Source organism: Vulpes vulpes, chromosome 2 (genome assembly GCF_048418805.1).
Source record: "Vulpes vulpes isolate BD-2025 chromosome 2, VulVul3, whole genome shotgun sequence".
Taxonomy (NCBI): Eukaryota; Metazoa; Chordata; class Mammalia; order Carnivora; family Canidae; genus Vulpes; species Vulpes vulpes.
In genome coordinates this window covers 78814219-78827939 of record NC_132781.1, presented here as the reverse complement: position 1 = coordinate 78827939, position 13721 = coordinate 78814219, and the positions used below count along the sequence as shown (strand labels likewise).

At 57.9% G+C, this 13721-nt stretch overlaps 1 protein-coding gene across 1 annotated transcript; it reads left to right on the top strand.

Annotated features, from left to right (window-relative positions):
• The first annotated feature begins 4121 nt into the window (after positions 1 to 4121).
• On the top strand, positions 4122 to 8545 carry RASL11B (RAS like family 11 member B). Its single transcript, XM_072749000.1, has 4 exons — positions 4122 to 4414; positions 4967 to 5023; positions 6164 to 6240; positions 7057 to 8545. Exons 1-4 carry the CDS (start codon positions 4255 to 4257, stop codon positions 7525 to 7527), a joined length of 765 nt encoding a protein of 254 aa, XP_072605101.1. The 5' UTR covers positions 4122 to 4254; the 3' UTR covers positions 7528 to 8545.
• Positions 8546 to 13721: the final 5176 nt, after the last annotated feature.

Sequence of the window (13721 nt, the reverse complement as noted above, 5' to 3'; positions counted from 1 at the left end):
TGTGGAGATGCTGGGCTTTCCCACCATGTCTGTCTCCAGCTTTGTGGGCTCCGAGGGACAGCAGAGTGGGAGAAGTAACCGATCCCTGGATGGGCCCATTCTGTGCCTCTGGGAGGCACTTCTGCAGGTGTGGCCTATTGTCTACAACTTGAGGCCTTCTGATAACATGGAACATAGGTAACTTCCTACATTAAATATTTTTTCTGTACAGAGAGCTAAAGAGGCATCTGTTTATTGTATGTAAACACTCAGAGTTGACAAAGGTCTAAAAAAAAAAAGTCTGGATGCTCATGGAGACCTAATTTGCAAGTAAATTTGGTGCCATGGGCAGGGGAGAAGCTCATTTGACTTTCCTGGGGCATGGTCCCATGGAAGGAGGAAGGGCTGTCCAACTTCTAGGGCTTATTTTATCAATCAGTGTGTCCCTCCTTAGACATCACCAGGACTCTTCCCTCCACCCATCCAGATTCTCTCAAGCCAAGGCCTTTGCTTGTATTCACTCATTCTTTCATTCCCAGTTTATAAATATTTACTGAGCACTGACCGTCTACTGGCAAATGCCGTTTCCTCTGCAAACTGACACACCCCGGTCCACCCTCCCCACTTCTGAGGCCCCTGCTTCATACTTGCTTGTGCAGGGGGAACATGTGCATGTGTACAAACACGCACATCTATGCCATACGTAACATTTCCAACCACTCGGATTTTTCCGCATTCTTCCTTGACTCCCACAATCCAGGTTTTCTGATCTATCACTAATCCCATGGCTCCCGAATTTTCCCTATCAAAGCATTTTCTCATGCTGTATTGAAATTGCTCATTCATTTCTGTCTCCCATGCTAAATGTAACGTTGAAGACTGTGTCTGTCCTGTTTGCCAGTGAAGACCCAGGACCTCGCTTAGTGCCTGTGACGACGCCCCAGGCCCAGACCTTCAATACTGAATTTATATTCTGCTATCCTAAGGGCTTCCAGAAGCTGGATGGTCTCCGGAAGTTCTCAGATCAAAGATTAGCTCTAAAGATCAAAAGAGGTGATAGAAACACCAGGAGCTAAGGCCAAGTCAGGACCTGGGAAAATATATTTGTTTTTCCTCCCTAAGTCTCTCATGTTCTCCACCCTCATCCTCACCTCTTCTAGCTCAGCAAAATAATAATAATAATAAAAAAAAATACAGGGAGAGAGAGCAGTTCGAGCCACTTTGCGGCATGGCATCACAGGAGACCATCTCATTGTGCATATCCTAGCAGGTTTCTATGTTCCTCATGTTCTCAGATTTTGGCCCTGTCCCTTATAGGATCTGTGACCTTGGAAGCATTTTTAATCCATGACTTTGTTTTCTCATTTACAAAGTGGACATGTGGTGCATGGCCACAAATTCTTTCCATGTATTCCCATCATGGATGGGGTGGGGGAAGGGATCTCCCCAAGCCTTGGCTGTTAATCTGGTTTGGCTCCGTGATTGCTTGGCCAATGGAATAGAGCAGAAGTGATGCCATGTCCATTTCCACGCACAGGCCTTAAAGGCTTGTGCAGCTTCTGCTTCCTGTCTTAGGATACCCACTCTCAGGGAAGCTGCCTACTGTGCTGTGCTAACCAGAGAGAAAAGTTGGATAGCGAGAGAGATGCTGGCGAGTGGCAGCTCTCCCAGATGTTCCATGCAGACATGTGGATGAAAAAACCATCTGGACATCCAGCCCGGACGAGCCTTCAGATGACTCCTGAGGAAGCTGCCATCCAGCTACAACATGCGAGGCCCCCAGGAGAGAACCACCCAGCAGAGCACAGTCGAGCCACAGAACCGGGAGCCACCTAGGTCTGCAGTGATTTGCTAAGCAGCAATACATGGCTGCAAGTGGGAGTAATGATAATATCAACCTCACAGGACTGCCATGCGGGTAAAATGAGATTCCTGAAGGCTGAATCCCTGGTTTGCAGCCTGGAATAAAACAAGCTTTTCGTATATATCAATTCCCCTGCCCCTTCCCCTTCCTTTCTATTCACTCTGAATCTCCAAGAGGGGATCACTCTCTATGTTAATTTCCAAAGCCAGGTGGGGTGGAGGTTGGTTATCTGCTAGGTGTTTTGAATTTGAAGAGCTCCGTTTTCTTTTTCCTACTTTCTCTTGTGTCTCTTTTTTCTGTGTTCTTTAAAGCACAGCCAGATCATTTAGACCTAAAATAAGAATACCAAATTCAGCCTTTGTGTGTGTGTGTGATTTTTCAGACAGAAAAATCATAGGCTTGGTACAGGCTCATGGTCGTGAAAATCAAGCTCCAGAAGCAAAAATGATTCAAAGCAAAATTCCCCTGACAACTTTTGTCGTGTGTGTGTGTGTGTGTGTGTGTGTGTGTGTAAAAAGCAGTTAAAAACTCTAGACTCCATAATTATTTTACTATGTAAGCATCATGGAATTACAGGCTTTTAGGGTGGGAGAAGGGTTAAAAAATACATGATTACCTGTAATTATAGTCTTGCTAAGTTTGATTTTATAGAACAACAAAATTCTGGTTTGATTTAAACCACGCAGAAAGACACGGTGCAGATTGGAAATGCTCTTTTTTTGCCTCCCGACTCAAAGGGCTCAATTTATTTCATTCTTATGATCTTCCTAGAAGTCAACCTTTTATTATGTTTGCTGCCAAGTTTGTGTGCCTTGCTAGTTATGTTTCTGAACCTCCTAGACTTGCTACCGAGGCGCTCTGAAATTATCCTTCTATTTCCCCCTTTGAATTCCTGCAAACACCTAAACTGATAGGCAAGAGGGTTGGTTCATCTCAGAGTCTGAACTGGGTGGGCCTCGTAAATACTGTCAGACACCTGATGGGTTAAGTCCAGGGTGTCAGAGGGGGTCAAACTCAAACTAGATGCCTGACAGGTGTAGATGAAGGGAACTGGTTTATTTTTCCTTTTTTTATATTTCAACCCTTAGTGTGGGTGTGGACAGAAAGCCACAGAGAGCTGGCCCTATGCCACCAGGACGGAAGCTCTGGAACACCCGGCGGCCCGCAGGGTTGGAAGGTTGGGGAGCAGAGTGGCTGGGATGGGGGCGTGGGGCCTGCGGTCGGTTCCAGCTACAGCACGTGCTCGCCCGGGGCCGGCCCCCGAAGCCTTTCCTCTCTGCAGAGAACCTAAGGGGCCGGAGCTTGGGACCTTATGAGCGCAGGCCCGCGTCTTCCGTGACACCAAGTCGCTTCACCACGTCATGCCCCTCGGGAGCACCGGCCCCTGCGCGCTGTGCACCTTTTGGGGCCTCTGACGCCCAGGGCAGCCCGCCCGAGGCAGCCGGGGTGGCTGTTTTCCGTCCATCCCGCGGCTCTGGGGCGGGGGGGGGGGGGGCGGACCGCGTGCGAGCGCTGCAAAGCCAGCTCCGATGGCCGCGTGGCCCGCCCCGCTGCGCCGCACGCCCACGGGCCTTCTGCGTGTCGCGGGAGCGGCCGGCGGGGCTCTGCGGCCCGCGCCGCAGTCGAGGACAATGTCGGGAACACGCCGGGGCCGGGGGGCATTACTTCGCCCCCAAATTAATGGCCACCCCTCGGGGGAGCGGAGGTCTTTGCAGCCCACGGCCGTCCAGCCCAGTCTACCCCCGGGTCGGTGCCATCAGCCCCGCAGGGAGCGCACGACCCGGGCTCAAGTCGTGGGCACCAAGCCCGGCTGCAGGAGGGGGCTCCCGGCCCCGAGCGCTCGCGCCCCAGGCGCCAGGGACGGGGGCTCCTGCACGGGCCCGACCCTGGGGGCCGCCGCCGCAGCCGCCGCAGCCGCCGCGCCCCGCAATCCGAGGCGCCCCCAGCCCCGCGGCCACAGCCTCGGCCGCGTGTCCGCGCAGCGGGACCCCTGGCGGCGCTTCCGGCTCGCCCCGCCCCCTCCCCGCGGCCCGGGCCCCGCCCCCTCGAGGCCCCGCCCCCGCGGCCCCGGGCCCCGCCCCCCCGCGCTGGCTGCGGGCGTCCCCGGGGGCGCGGCGAGCGCCGAGCGGCGCCGGGGGCGGAGCCTCCCGCGGGGCGCCCCGGGATTGGCTGCGGGGCGCAGGGGGCGGGGCCAGCCCGGGAGAAAACAGCGCGCGCGCGTCCCGGCGGCAGTCCCGGCCCGAGCCCCGGCCCGAGCCCCCGCCCGAGCCCCCGCCTGCGCCCCCGCCGGAGCCCCGCGCCCCGCGCCCGCTGCCTGTCCGCCGCGGAGCCCTCGGCCGCCCCGCCCCGCCCCGCCCGCCCCGCCGCCCGCAGGTCCCGTCCCGCGCGGGGCAGCCCCGGCTGGAGCGGCGATGCGCCTCATTCAGAACATGTGCACCATCGCCGAGTACCCCGCCCCGGGCAGCGCCGCCGCCGCCGCCGCCGCCGCCGCCTCCGACTGCTGCGCGGGCGCCGCGGGCCGCCGCCTGGTCAAGATCGCGGTGGTGGGGGCCAGCGGCGTGGGCAAGACCGGTGAGTGTCCGGCTGCGGCGGGGGCCGCCCACCGCGGGCCAGGACGCGGGGGTGGGGGGTCCTGCCGCGGGGACCCGAGCCTGACAGGTGGGGCCCCTGGGGTCCAGCCGGCCAGACCCCCGGCGCCCCGGGAGCAGAGCTTGGGGCTCCTTGAGGCCGCCGGCGGGGCCTGCAGCACCAGGGGCCGGCGCGCCCTGCCCCCTGCCCCCCTCCTCCCCCTGCCCCCCCCCTCCTCCCCCTCCTCGGGGTCTGGAGGCTTAGGGAGCACATCTGTCGGCTGGAAGCTAGGTGCGGCCCAGCCGGGCCGGGGGCGGGGGCCGGGGCGCCTCCCAGCTGCAGAGCCGCGGCTCCCCCGCCCGGCCCCGCGCCCCGCCGTGCACGGAGCAAGGACCTCGGTGGCCCCCGGCTCCCCTCGAGGCTCCCCTCGAGGCTCCCCTCGAGGCTCCCTTCGCGGCGGGCGAGGTTTCCCAGGCTGGGGGGCGCGGGGTGCACACCGGTGTGACGCCTTAGGCCGCAGTTGACTCTCCTTCCCTCCTCCTTCCCGGCCTGCAGCTCTGGTGGTCCGGTTCCTCACCAAACGGTTCATCGGCGACTACGAAAGAAACGCAGGTGAGGAGGCGGGCGCCCCGCCCCTGCCCTTTTCCAGCGTCTCCCAGGGAGCTTCCTCCACTGTGACAGTCCGAGCATCAGCATCCTGCCACTGCCACTTGGGCCTGCCCCCTCCCATGACTGCCATCTGGCCTCCTTCCATTCCAGGCCCATTCATCATTTTATCAAGTGCCCGAAAGTATTCTCCTTGGTATGTTTTAACTATAGGGACCCCAGTTGGAAGCACCCTTTGTACTCAGGAGCCTCTCCCTGCAAAACACTCCTGCAAAAGTCATAAAAACAAAACAAAACAAAAAGATGGGCAGCTCCTCCCCCACCCCTCTCCCGCTCCCGCTCCCTCTCCCTCTCCCTCTCCGTTGGCTGCCTTTCAGAGGTGACCTTTTAAAGCAAAGGCCAAAGGAGAGCAGTTGTAAACCTAAAGTTCTCTTTTCTGGACAAAGAAAAAAAAAAATAACCACATGGGTAGAATTTGAGGAGGGGATCTCCCAAATACATGAGAGGACACTATTTCAATCTCTGTGATAAAAGACGGCCACCGGGGAGGCTTAAGGGCTTTCTACCTATGCTCTGTTAGCAAATTGCTTAAATCCTTAGACCATATTTAGTATCTAAGAGGATTATTTGAAATGTGCTGTATAAACCATCCCAAGATAAGGCATGACAGCCTTCTGCTTTGATGTAGATTTGGCTACCACTATGTCACATTTTTATTCCAACTGATAACGTTGGCTGTGCATTTACTAACGACATTTGCCTAAATTGACATCAGAGAGTAATGAAGTACTAAACTAAAACAAATGGCCATGCACGCCGAACAAGAACATTTCCTTCAAGGAGATACTCTAAGTATGGAAGATCCATTTAAAAGTAGATAAATCACTTTCCACAAACTTGCGGACCTTGCCTTGATTTAAATAAATCCCCTGATCTAAGGTTAAAATTGCTGTTGTTTAAAAAAAGAAAAAAAAAAAAAAAAAACGGCTGAAATAAGCTGATTATATACAATAAACTACAGCTTATTTGTGTGTATCAGTTCAGGTTGGGTATTTAAAAAAAAAAAAATCCCACCATGTTTTAAAAGTCGTATGGGAAGGAAAACCATAATCTCTCTCTTTTTCCTTTTTTTTTTTCCCTTTCTAGGTAATCTCTATACCAGACAAGTGCAAATAGAAGGTGAAACCCTGGCTATTCAGGTTCAAGACACACCAGGTATTCAGGTAAGAAGCCCTGAGATTCGTGATTAAGTCAAAGGGAGCCCCCTTGGCTCTGGAATTGTTCAGTTGTTCTCAGAATAATGCCTTGTGCTAAAGAGGAGAGAGATTTGGGGGAGTCAGAACTAGGCTTTTACATGTTGCTTGTCACTTCAGTTGTATTTGGCTGTTGGTCGGTCTTGGCCTGGCTCCGTATGGGAGGTTTGGCTGAGGGGCAGAAGTCTTCTCTTAGGAGGGTTCTATCCGGCAGGAAAGACCAAACCAAACACACATGGAATTGGCAGTTTCCTCGCTATGGTCAAAAAGATCAGTTTTTTACATTCGTGTATTTGGCATTAAAAATCGAACGTTTAGTCTTTAAAGACTCGGGATCATTTTTGTACTGTGGAAAGTTACTCTATAGACAAAAGAGCCCTGCTGGTGCGTGTGTGTGCGTGTGTGTGTGCGTGTGTGTGTGTGTTTCCCTCTTGAACTGGGCGGTTATCCAGGTTTAAATGCTTCCAGCTCCTATCTTTACTTCCCCAGACTTACTGTCTAGCCAGTTAATTTCCCATTTTGTGCAACTACAAAGTCTCTCTGCGTGGAGTTCTCTGCAGGTCAATTTTCCACTTGAGTGTGGTGAGCTGCACTGTTATTTATTCCAGCTCTATGCAGCTGGGTCAACATACTGTCAGGAAGGCTGAAGTGTGCGGGGATGGGACTTGTTTATGGCCTGCGAGCCGGCGGTTACCGTCGAGGGTCCCTTTTGAACCGGCGGTCCAGCCGAGCCCGGGCTCTTCTCGGGCCCCCGGCGCTCACCTCGCCCTCCCCCCTGCCTTGCAGGTCCACGAGAACGGCCTGAGCTGCGGGGAGCAACTGAATAGGTGCATCCGCTGGGCCGATGCGGTGGTGATCGTGTTCTCCATCACCGACTACAAGAGCTACGAACTCATCGGCCAGCTCCACCAGCACGTCCAGCAGCTGCACCTGGGCGCCCGGCTGCCCGTGGTGGTCGTGGCCAACAAAGCTGACCTGCTGCACGTCAAGCAGGTTGACCCCCAGCTCGGACTGCAGCTGGCCAGCGTGCTGGGCTGCTCGTTCTACGAGGTGTCCGTCAGCGAAAATTACAACGACGTCTACAGCGCTTTCCACGTGCTGTGCAAGGAAGTGAGTCACAAACAGCAGCCCAGCAGCACACCCGAGAAGCGGAGAACCTCCCTCATCCCCAGGCCCAAGTCCCCCAACATGCAGGACCTCAAGAGGAGGTTCAAGCAAGCCCTCTCGGCCAAAGTGAGGACTGTCACCTCCGTCTGAAGCAGGGACGCTCCGGGGGTGGGGTGGGGGCGGGGTTTGGGCTTCCCAGGAAGAAGGCCTGAGCTTCTCCCACGGGAATGGTGCAGGCTGGCGCAGGCTGGCGGGAATTCACGGTTCCAGAAAGGGCCAGAGCAGAGGGGCCAGGAGGGCCTGGTGGAACTGCCGCAGGAGAGCCAGCGATCCGAGAGAGGAGCCACCCCGAAGATGCGAACTGCGCTTCCTTTGGAGCGGGGAGGGCGGCCGCATCGCTCTGGACTCTGGTCCTCACCTTGTAAATGACAGTAAATGACAGTCACAGTTTCAGCAACTAGATTGGCGTGGTCGGCAGGGGGAATGAAAGATCAGACGAGGCGCTCGCGGCCTTTCCTCTCCTCTTTCTCTCTTTTCCTTTTCTCCCCAGCCCGCCCTCCCTCCCACCACGAGGAAGCACTGCTTTTTCTCCTAGAGTCCGACTGGCCTCTGACACGCTAGTCCCGGCGGAATGCCTGCCTGCCCCGGACGATACCCAGATTTCTTCTTTAAAGAGCAAGGAGGCAGATGCCACCCCCACCCCCAATACAGGGTGGGGTGTATGGGCCACATGTGTGGATACAGATGGACATCTGGAAGCTTAGAGGGCCTGCAGGAAGGCGCGGCTTCCTCCCGACACAGGATGAGGATGCTTAGTTGAACATGTGTTAAATGGTTGAGAACTCAACTCTTCAGCCCCGGACTTTTGAGTAATCGTGAGACTGTATAATTTTTTTTTTTTTTAACTGTTGCATCAGGTACAGAAAAAAAAATGCGTTCATAGACTTTGGTGTGATTTGTGTAAATGGCTCTCGGCAATGACGTTGGGTCGTCCCCTAGGCCTGGCCGAGTCGTGGCTTGAATATGAACACACTGTCTTAACAGCGAGTGAACAGATAAGGGGCCACCGCCAAATCCCCGACACAGATGCACTTTAAAAAGCCACTCATGCTTTGGCTTAAACTGTAATTAATTTATTTTATGTACAATAAAATCTCATTTTAAAAGAGCGGGCCTCTGACTTGGTCTTTATTGAAATGCCGACCTCCTGCCCTCCAGACTAAGTGTTCCTTGGTGTCTCGGACTGACTGGGCGCCTGCCGTCAGGCACTGGGCCTCCTAGGGTCCCCTCCTAGGTCTCGGAGCACACCGATGGGGTGCGTTGTCTTATCCCCTTTGTGCAGGTGAGGAGACAGGCTTACGAAGCAGCTAAGTCACTCGTCAAAGGCCTCCCCCCTGCTCTAAGTTGTCATTTGCTGCTTTATACTCAAGAATAGTGTGTCTCCTCTCTCTTCCCTGCAGGATCCTCCAGGCAAAGCCAAGACAGACGTCTGTCCCTCTGTTTTCTGCTATTAAGGCATCCCTCAGCTGAGCCTTGCGAATGCTTCTGGACGAGCTCAGTGCTTCTCTCCTACACGTGGTTTACTTGGCAGGCCTGCTCCGGTCCGCTGCTCTCAAAACGCGCTTTCTTCTCACTGTAGACGCTGGGAGCCGTGGAACCGGGGCCCTGTCGGGAGCCCTTCCCACGGAGCCGCTGCCCCCGGTGTACGTGCCGCCGCGGGCCAGGCCTCCCGCACCTGCTTCCGTCTGGGCCTGGGAGACCAGGCAAGGCCACGTGAGCCACCGCCTTCGTGGGCAAAGAACGACACCTCTGAGTAGGGCTTTCGCGTCCTTGACCTCACCTAGTCCTCGGAGAGCCCCGCGAGTGGGTCGGGGGGCAGATCTTGCCGTTTACAGGTGAGGGAAACAGGCTGAGTTTTGAGTGCTGTCCTCAAGGTCACACAAGGGACAGGAATCAACGTCTTATGACTACAGTGTTATTTCTTCAATGTCCCCTACCCAGGGCACTGCGGGCTCAGGCGTGGGGCCTGGGACCAAGGAAGCGGTCCCAAGGCCCGGCTGTCGACGGCCCCCCGCGGTGGGGTGCGGGCTCCCAAATCTGTTTCCCCCCATAAACATCCTGCCTGTTCTCGACGGGCTTCTGGTGATGCCCCAGCCTTCCTTAGTCGGAGGGCAGTGTTCGATGCTTACGCCGAACCCAGCGTCTGAGGAGGGTGTGCGTGTGTGTGTTGGGGCAGGGAGGGAAAGCGTGGGCACAGCGGCACTAACAAGTGTCTCCAACTACGTTCTGCTCGATTTCAGTTTCATTCATCCTGTGTAGTTGTATCCCCACTGTCCAGGGAGAAGAGGTTTCCTTTGAGGCCTTGGCAGTGGACGTCTGCCCGTGTTCTGGAATCAAAGAGGACGCGGAGTCTCCCCGGGGTGTCACCTTCAGAGGGGGGCTGAGCGGGGCTGAGCCCCACTGCTTCCATCTCCCCTCCATTCCAGGCTCTCCGAGCCTGCGGGCCTCGGGGCGGCCTCCTCTTCCCCCCTGCGCCGCACTTGCTCTACGTCACCTCCGAGGTCTGGGTGGGTCGGGGTCCCGGGGCTCTTGTCCACCCAGGGGGCTAAAGTGTGTGTGAGACAGACAGACCCTGCTGGAACCTCCCCCTCACACCCCCCCCCCCCCCCCCCCCCCGCCCCGCCAGGCCCCAGTTCTGTCCAGTGTCTCAGGCTAAACTTAAATATTTACAGTTCTGGAATATACCAGATTTTCTTCTCATGAATTTAGCTTCATGTTTCATTACCTTTGCTCATCTTTTTCATTATTAGCATTTCTTAATCCCTGTGTGTTTGTTTTAGGATTTCTGCACTGCAACCCTATGGCTCGGGGAGACAGCCCTCTCCTGTCGCCGTGGGGGCGCCCCCTTCGCCAGCAGGGGAAGGAAGGGAGGGGTGCGAGGGTGGTGGAGAAAGGATACGGTTGGAGTTTACTGAACATTTATGATGGGCCGATTTCCCACGATCTCCTTCAGTCTTCTCAAGAATCCCAGGCGGAAGGGAGTACTGCTCCCATTTTAAAGATGAGAAGACTGAGGCCCGGACCCACAGCACCGCTGAGGGCCTCACAGGTAGGAACAAGGACTGTTTCTGTTGCTTGAAACCTATGTCCCGCCCTGTGGTGTGCTTGAAATAATTAACGTTCTCCACACCCACCTCATTTTTAGGGGTTTTGAGTCCCTTCTGCAGACAGGGAGGAGGGAGGCTCTGAAGAATTAGGGAGCTGATCCAGCAACTCAGAGGCCCAGTCAGGACCCCCCGCCCCAAAGCTCAGGCCCGTTTGAAGCCACAGCCTCGTCCCTGGGCAGCTCGCCCAGCTTCCCGGCCCCCCTCCTCCAAGCAAACTCCCCTGGGTGCTCTTTCTTTTTGTGTCTCGCAGATGCTGGGCCTTGGGGCCCTGATCCCCTGTGCCCTGCTCCCCTGCACGCTGGCCCCCGTGCCCTGGTCCCCGCTCTGTGCCCTGGTCCCCACACCCTGGCACCCCCGCCCCCCGCCCCCCTGTACCCTGGCTCCCTGCACCCTGGTCCCCCTGCACCCCATCCCTTACCCCCAGCCCCCAGCCCTCCCCCCCTGCACCTCGGCCCTCCCTGCACCCTGCATCCCAGCCCCCCGCACCCTGGCCCTCCCTGCCCCCTGCTCCCCTGCACCCTGGTACCCCTGCACTCCGCCCCCTGCACCCTACCCCCCTGCACCCAGGCCCTCCCCCCATGCACCCCAGCCCCCCTACACCCTGCCCCCTGCCCCCTGGCCTCCACCCCTCCCCCATGCACCCCGGCCCTCCCTGTACCCTGCACCCTGGCCCTCCCCACCCCCTGCACCCCAGTCCCCCTGCATCCCTGCATCCCACCCCCCACGGGGTTTCCTCCATCCCCGGGGCAGCGTGGGTTGTGGCCCCTCCTTCCTGGCTGCGCAGCCACATCTGCTGTTGCCATCAGCCTCTGGCCTCCAGTCCCACCACGGAGTAACAGAGGTGGGGGCAGGGCTGGGGGCGGTGGGGGAAGGCGCACCCCGGATCTGGGGCTGCCCTGCTGTCTGGCTTCCCAGGTTCCCTGCCGCTGCCGCATCACTGGGCTGCTATGTGGGGTGCAGGTGCAAGCAGCTTCCCCTCGGGAGGTGGCCTGTTCACCCTGCGCCTGGGCCCTGGAGCACGGGGGACCCTGGCCGGGCACCCCAAAGCGGGGGAACAGATGTGTTTTCCGGACGGGCCGTGGGCAAATCCTGGGCAGCCGGGCGCTGGGCGAGGCCTGGGCCTGCCTGTGCAGGGGAGGGGTCGGCGGCCCTGCGGCTCCCTGCCCTCGGCACCAGGCCCTGGGACAAGTGCACGGGGGAGAACCGGCTGTTTTCTGTGCCCTTTGGAGTCCAGAGAGAGAGGCTTCCAGAAAGTTCTCACTGTCCTCCTTTTACTAATTTGGTGTGGAGGGAAGGGGATCTGGGTTATTACCGAGAGGGGCAAGATCCCAGCTCCTTGGTGGCCACCCCACCTCCCTTCTCAAATACCCTCCATCATCTGGTTTTGTCTTTCAAAGCTGCCTTAAAAGAGAGATGGGATTTCCAACGTCCCCGAAGCAGGGATGGCCGACGCACTCAGGACACTGGATTGTTTGTTGTTGAGACCGTTTCTGGTAACCAGCGTAAAATAAGTAGTAGTGGTCTTGAGGGGAGCTCGATGGAGCTCTGTTACTGGTGGGAGGCTGCGCCGCGGGGGGCCCGGTGGAAACAGAGCCCCTCGGGGGACCCTGGGCTGACGCAGCCCGAGCGCTGTGCCCGCTGTGTCTGCCTGGAAGCAGACTCCAGGAGGAGGGCGACAGGCAGAGCACTCACACCTGTCGGTGGTCCCACGGCGGGACAGGCCCGTGAAGGCTGGCGTCGGCGCGGGCTGGTCTCGCTCTGGCAGCCGGGGTTCAGGGGCAGCCGCCCGAGCCAGGCCCCAGAGACGGGGAAGCGGCTCTAGCCACTCGGCCAAGCAGTCCCTCCCGGGTGGGTTCGTGTTCGTGGGTTCGTGTGCCTGTGGTGGAGACGGCCGTCGGGCCCGAACCCGCACCGGCTGCTGGGTGGCTGGCGCTGCCGGTGGGGAAGCTTTCCCGAGGGACACGGTGCCAGGTCATTCCGACAGCAGCCCCATGAGGCAGGCCCGGGTCCCCGTCCAACCGCTGGGCCAGCCGAGGGCAGGAGGGGACCGCGGGGTGGAGCTCGGGCCCCTGGGCTGCCCGGCCAAGGTCCCTCCTCCTCCCTTCCCTCGTCTCCACGCGGGGCCCGGGCACGCCTCTCCTCTGAATTTTCCCTTCGCTTGGCGTTGTGCTCCCAGTGGGACTTCGTCGCGTCGTGAGGGGACTCGCTTGGCGTCCCGGCTACTCAAGACCCATGGTCCTGGTGTCACGCGCCAGCCGCTGCATGAGGGACGGCCTCCCTCCCCTGGGCTAGGTCCCCCGCAGTCGTGTCCGTGTCTCCCAGGTGGAGGCGCGGAGGCGTGAGGAGCCCACGCTGGCCTCAGGGGGCCCGGGGCACAGCCAAGGTGCCATCCCTTCCCCCTCATCCTCTCGGGCTCCTGGGCAGTGAGCACAGGAAGGAGGCGGCACCAGAGAGGTCCTCGGGGGCTCAGGCCAGGGGCCCGCATGCCCCTTCCTCAGTCTCTTCTTTTTCCTTATCTGACAAAGGCCCTCGGTAGGATTTATACCAAGTTTCCATTATGCTTCTGCTTTTATTTTTTAAAAAGATTTTATTTATTCATAAGAGACAGAGAGAGAGAGAGGCAGAGACACAGGCAGAGGCAGAAGCAGGCCCCATGCAGGGAGCCCGACGTGGGACTCGGTTCCAGGACCCCAGGGGGTCATGCCCTGGGCCAAAGGCGGGTGTTAAACCGCTGGGCCACCCGGGGTTCCCATGCTTCTGCTCCTAATTCGAGGAGCCGTGCTCTGTCCCATGGGCCCTACCTTCTTCCAAACACACTCCGGTCACCATGAGCCTTCTCCTTTGTCCAAAGCCTTCCGCTAACTGATTGCCTGTCTAGCTCCCTGCGGCCAACCGGCCACCACAGAGATGCTAGAGGATGGTTCTAAGGCGAACCTGTGACATCTTCCCCCCCTCGCACCCCCTGGCCCCACAGAGACCCCCCTGGGGGGACGCAGTACCTGCTGGACGACCACACTTAACAGTCAGGGGCGTCCTGCTTGTGTGGGTCCGGATTAGAAGCTTGCGAGTATTCTTTTTTTAAAAGAAGAACTTGTAGAACTGCACTAAAGCCACACAAGTGACACACCAGTACGTGTTCGCTGCGAAGAAAACTCAAACAACACAGAAGTCTATAGA

Coding starts and splice junctions, on each gene's coding strand:
- RASL11B (XM_072749000.1), top strand. CDS start 4,255: ATGCGCCTCATTCAGAACATGTGCACCATCGCCGAGTACCCCGCCCCG. Junction 5,024..6,163: donor CGACTACGAAAGAAACGCAG/GTGAGGAGGCGG, acceptor TTCCCTTTCTAG/GTAATCTCTATACCAGACAA. Junction 6,241..7,056: donor AAGACACACCAGGTATTCAG/GTAAGAAGCCCT, acceptor CCTGCCTTGCAG/GTCCACGAGAACGGCCTGAG.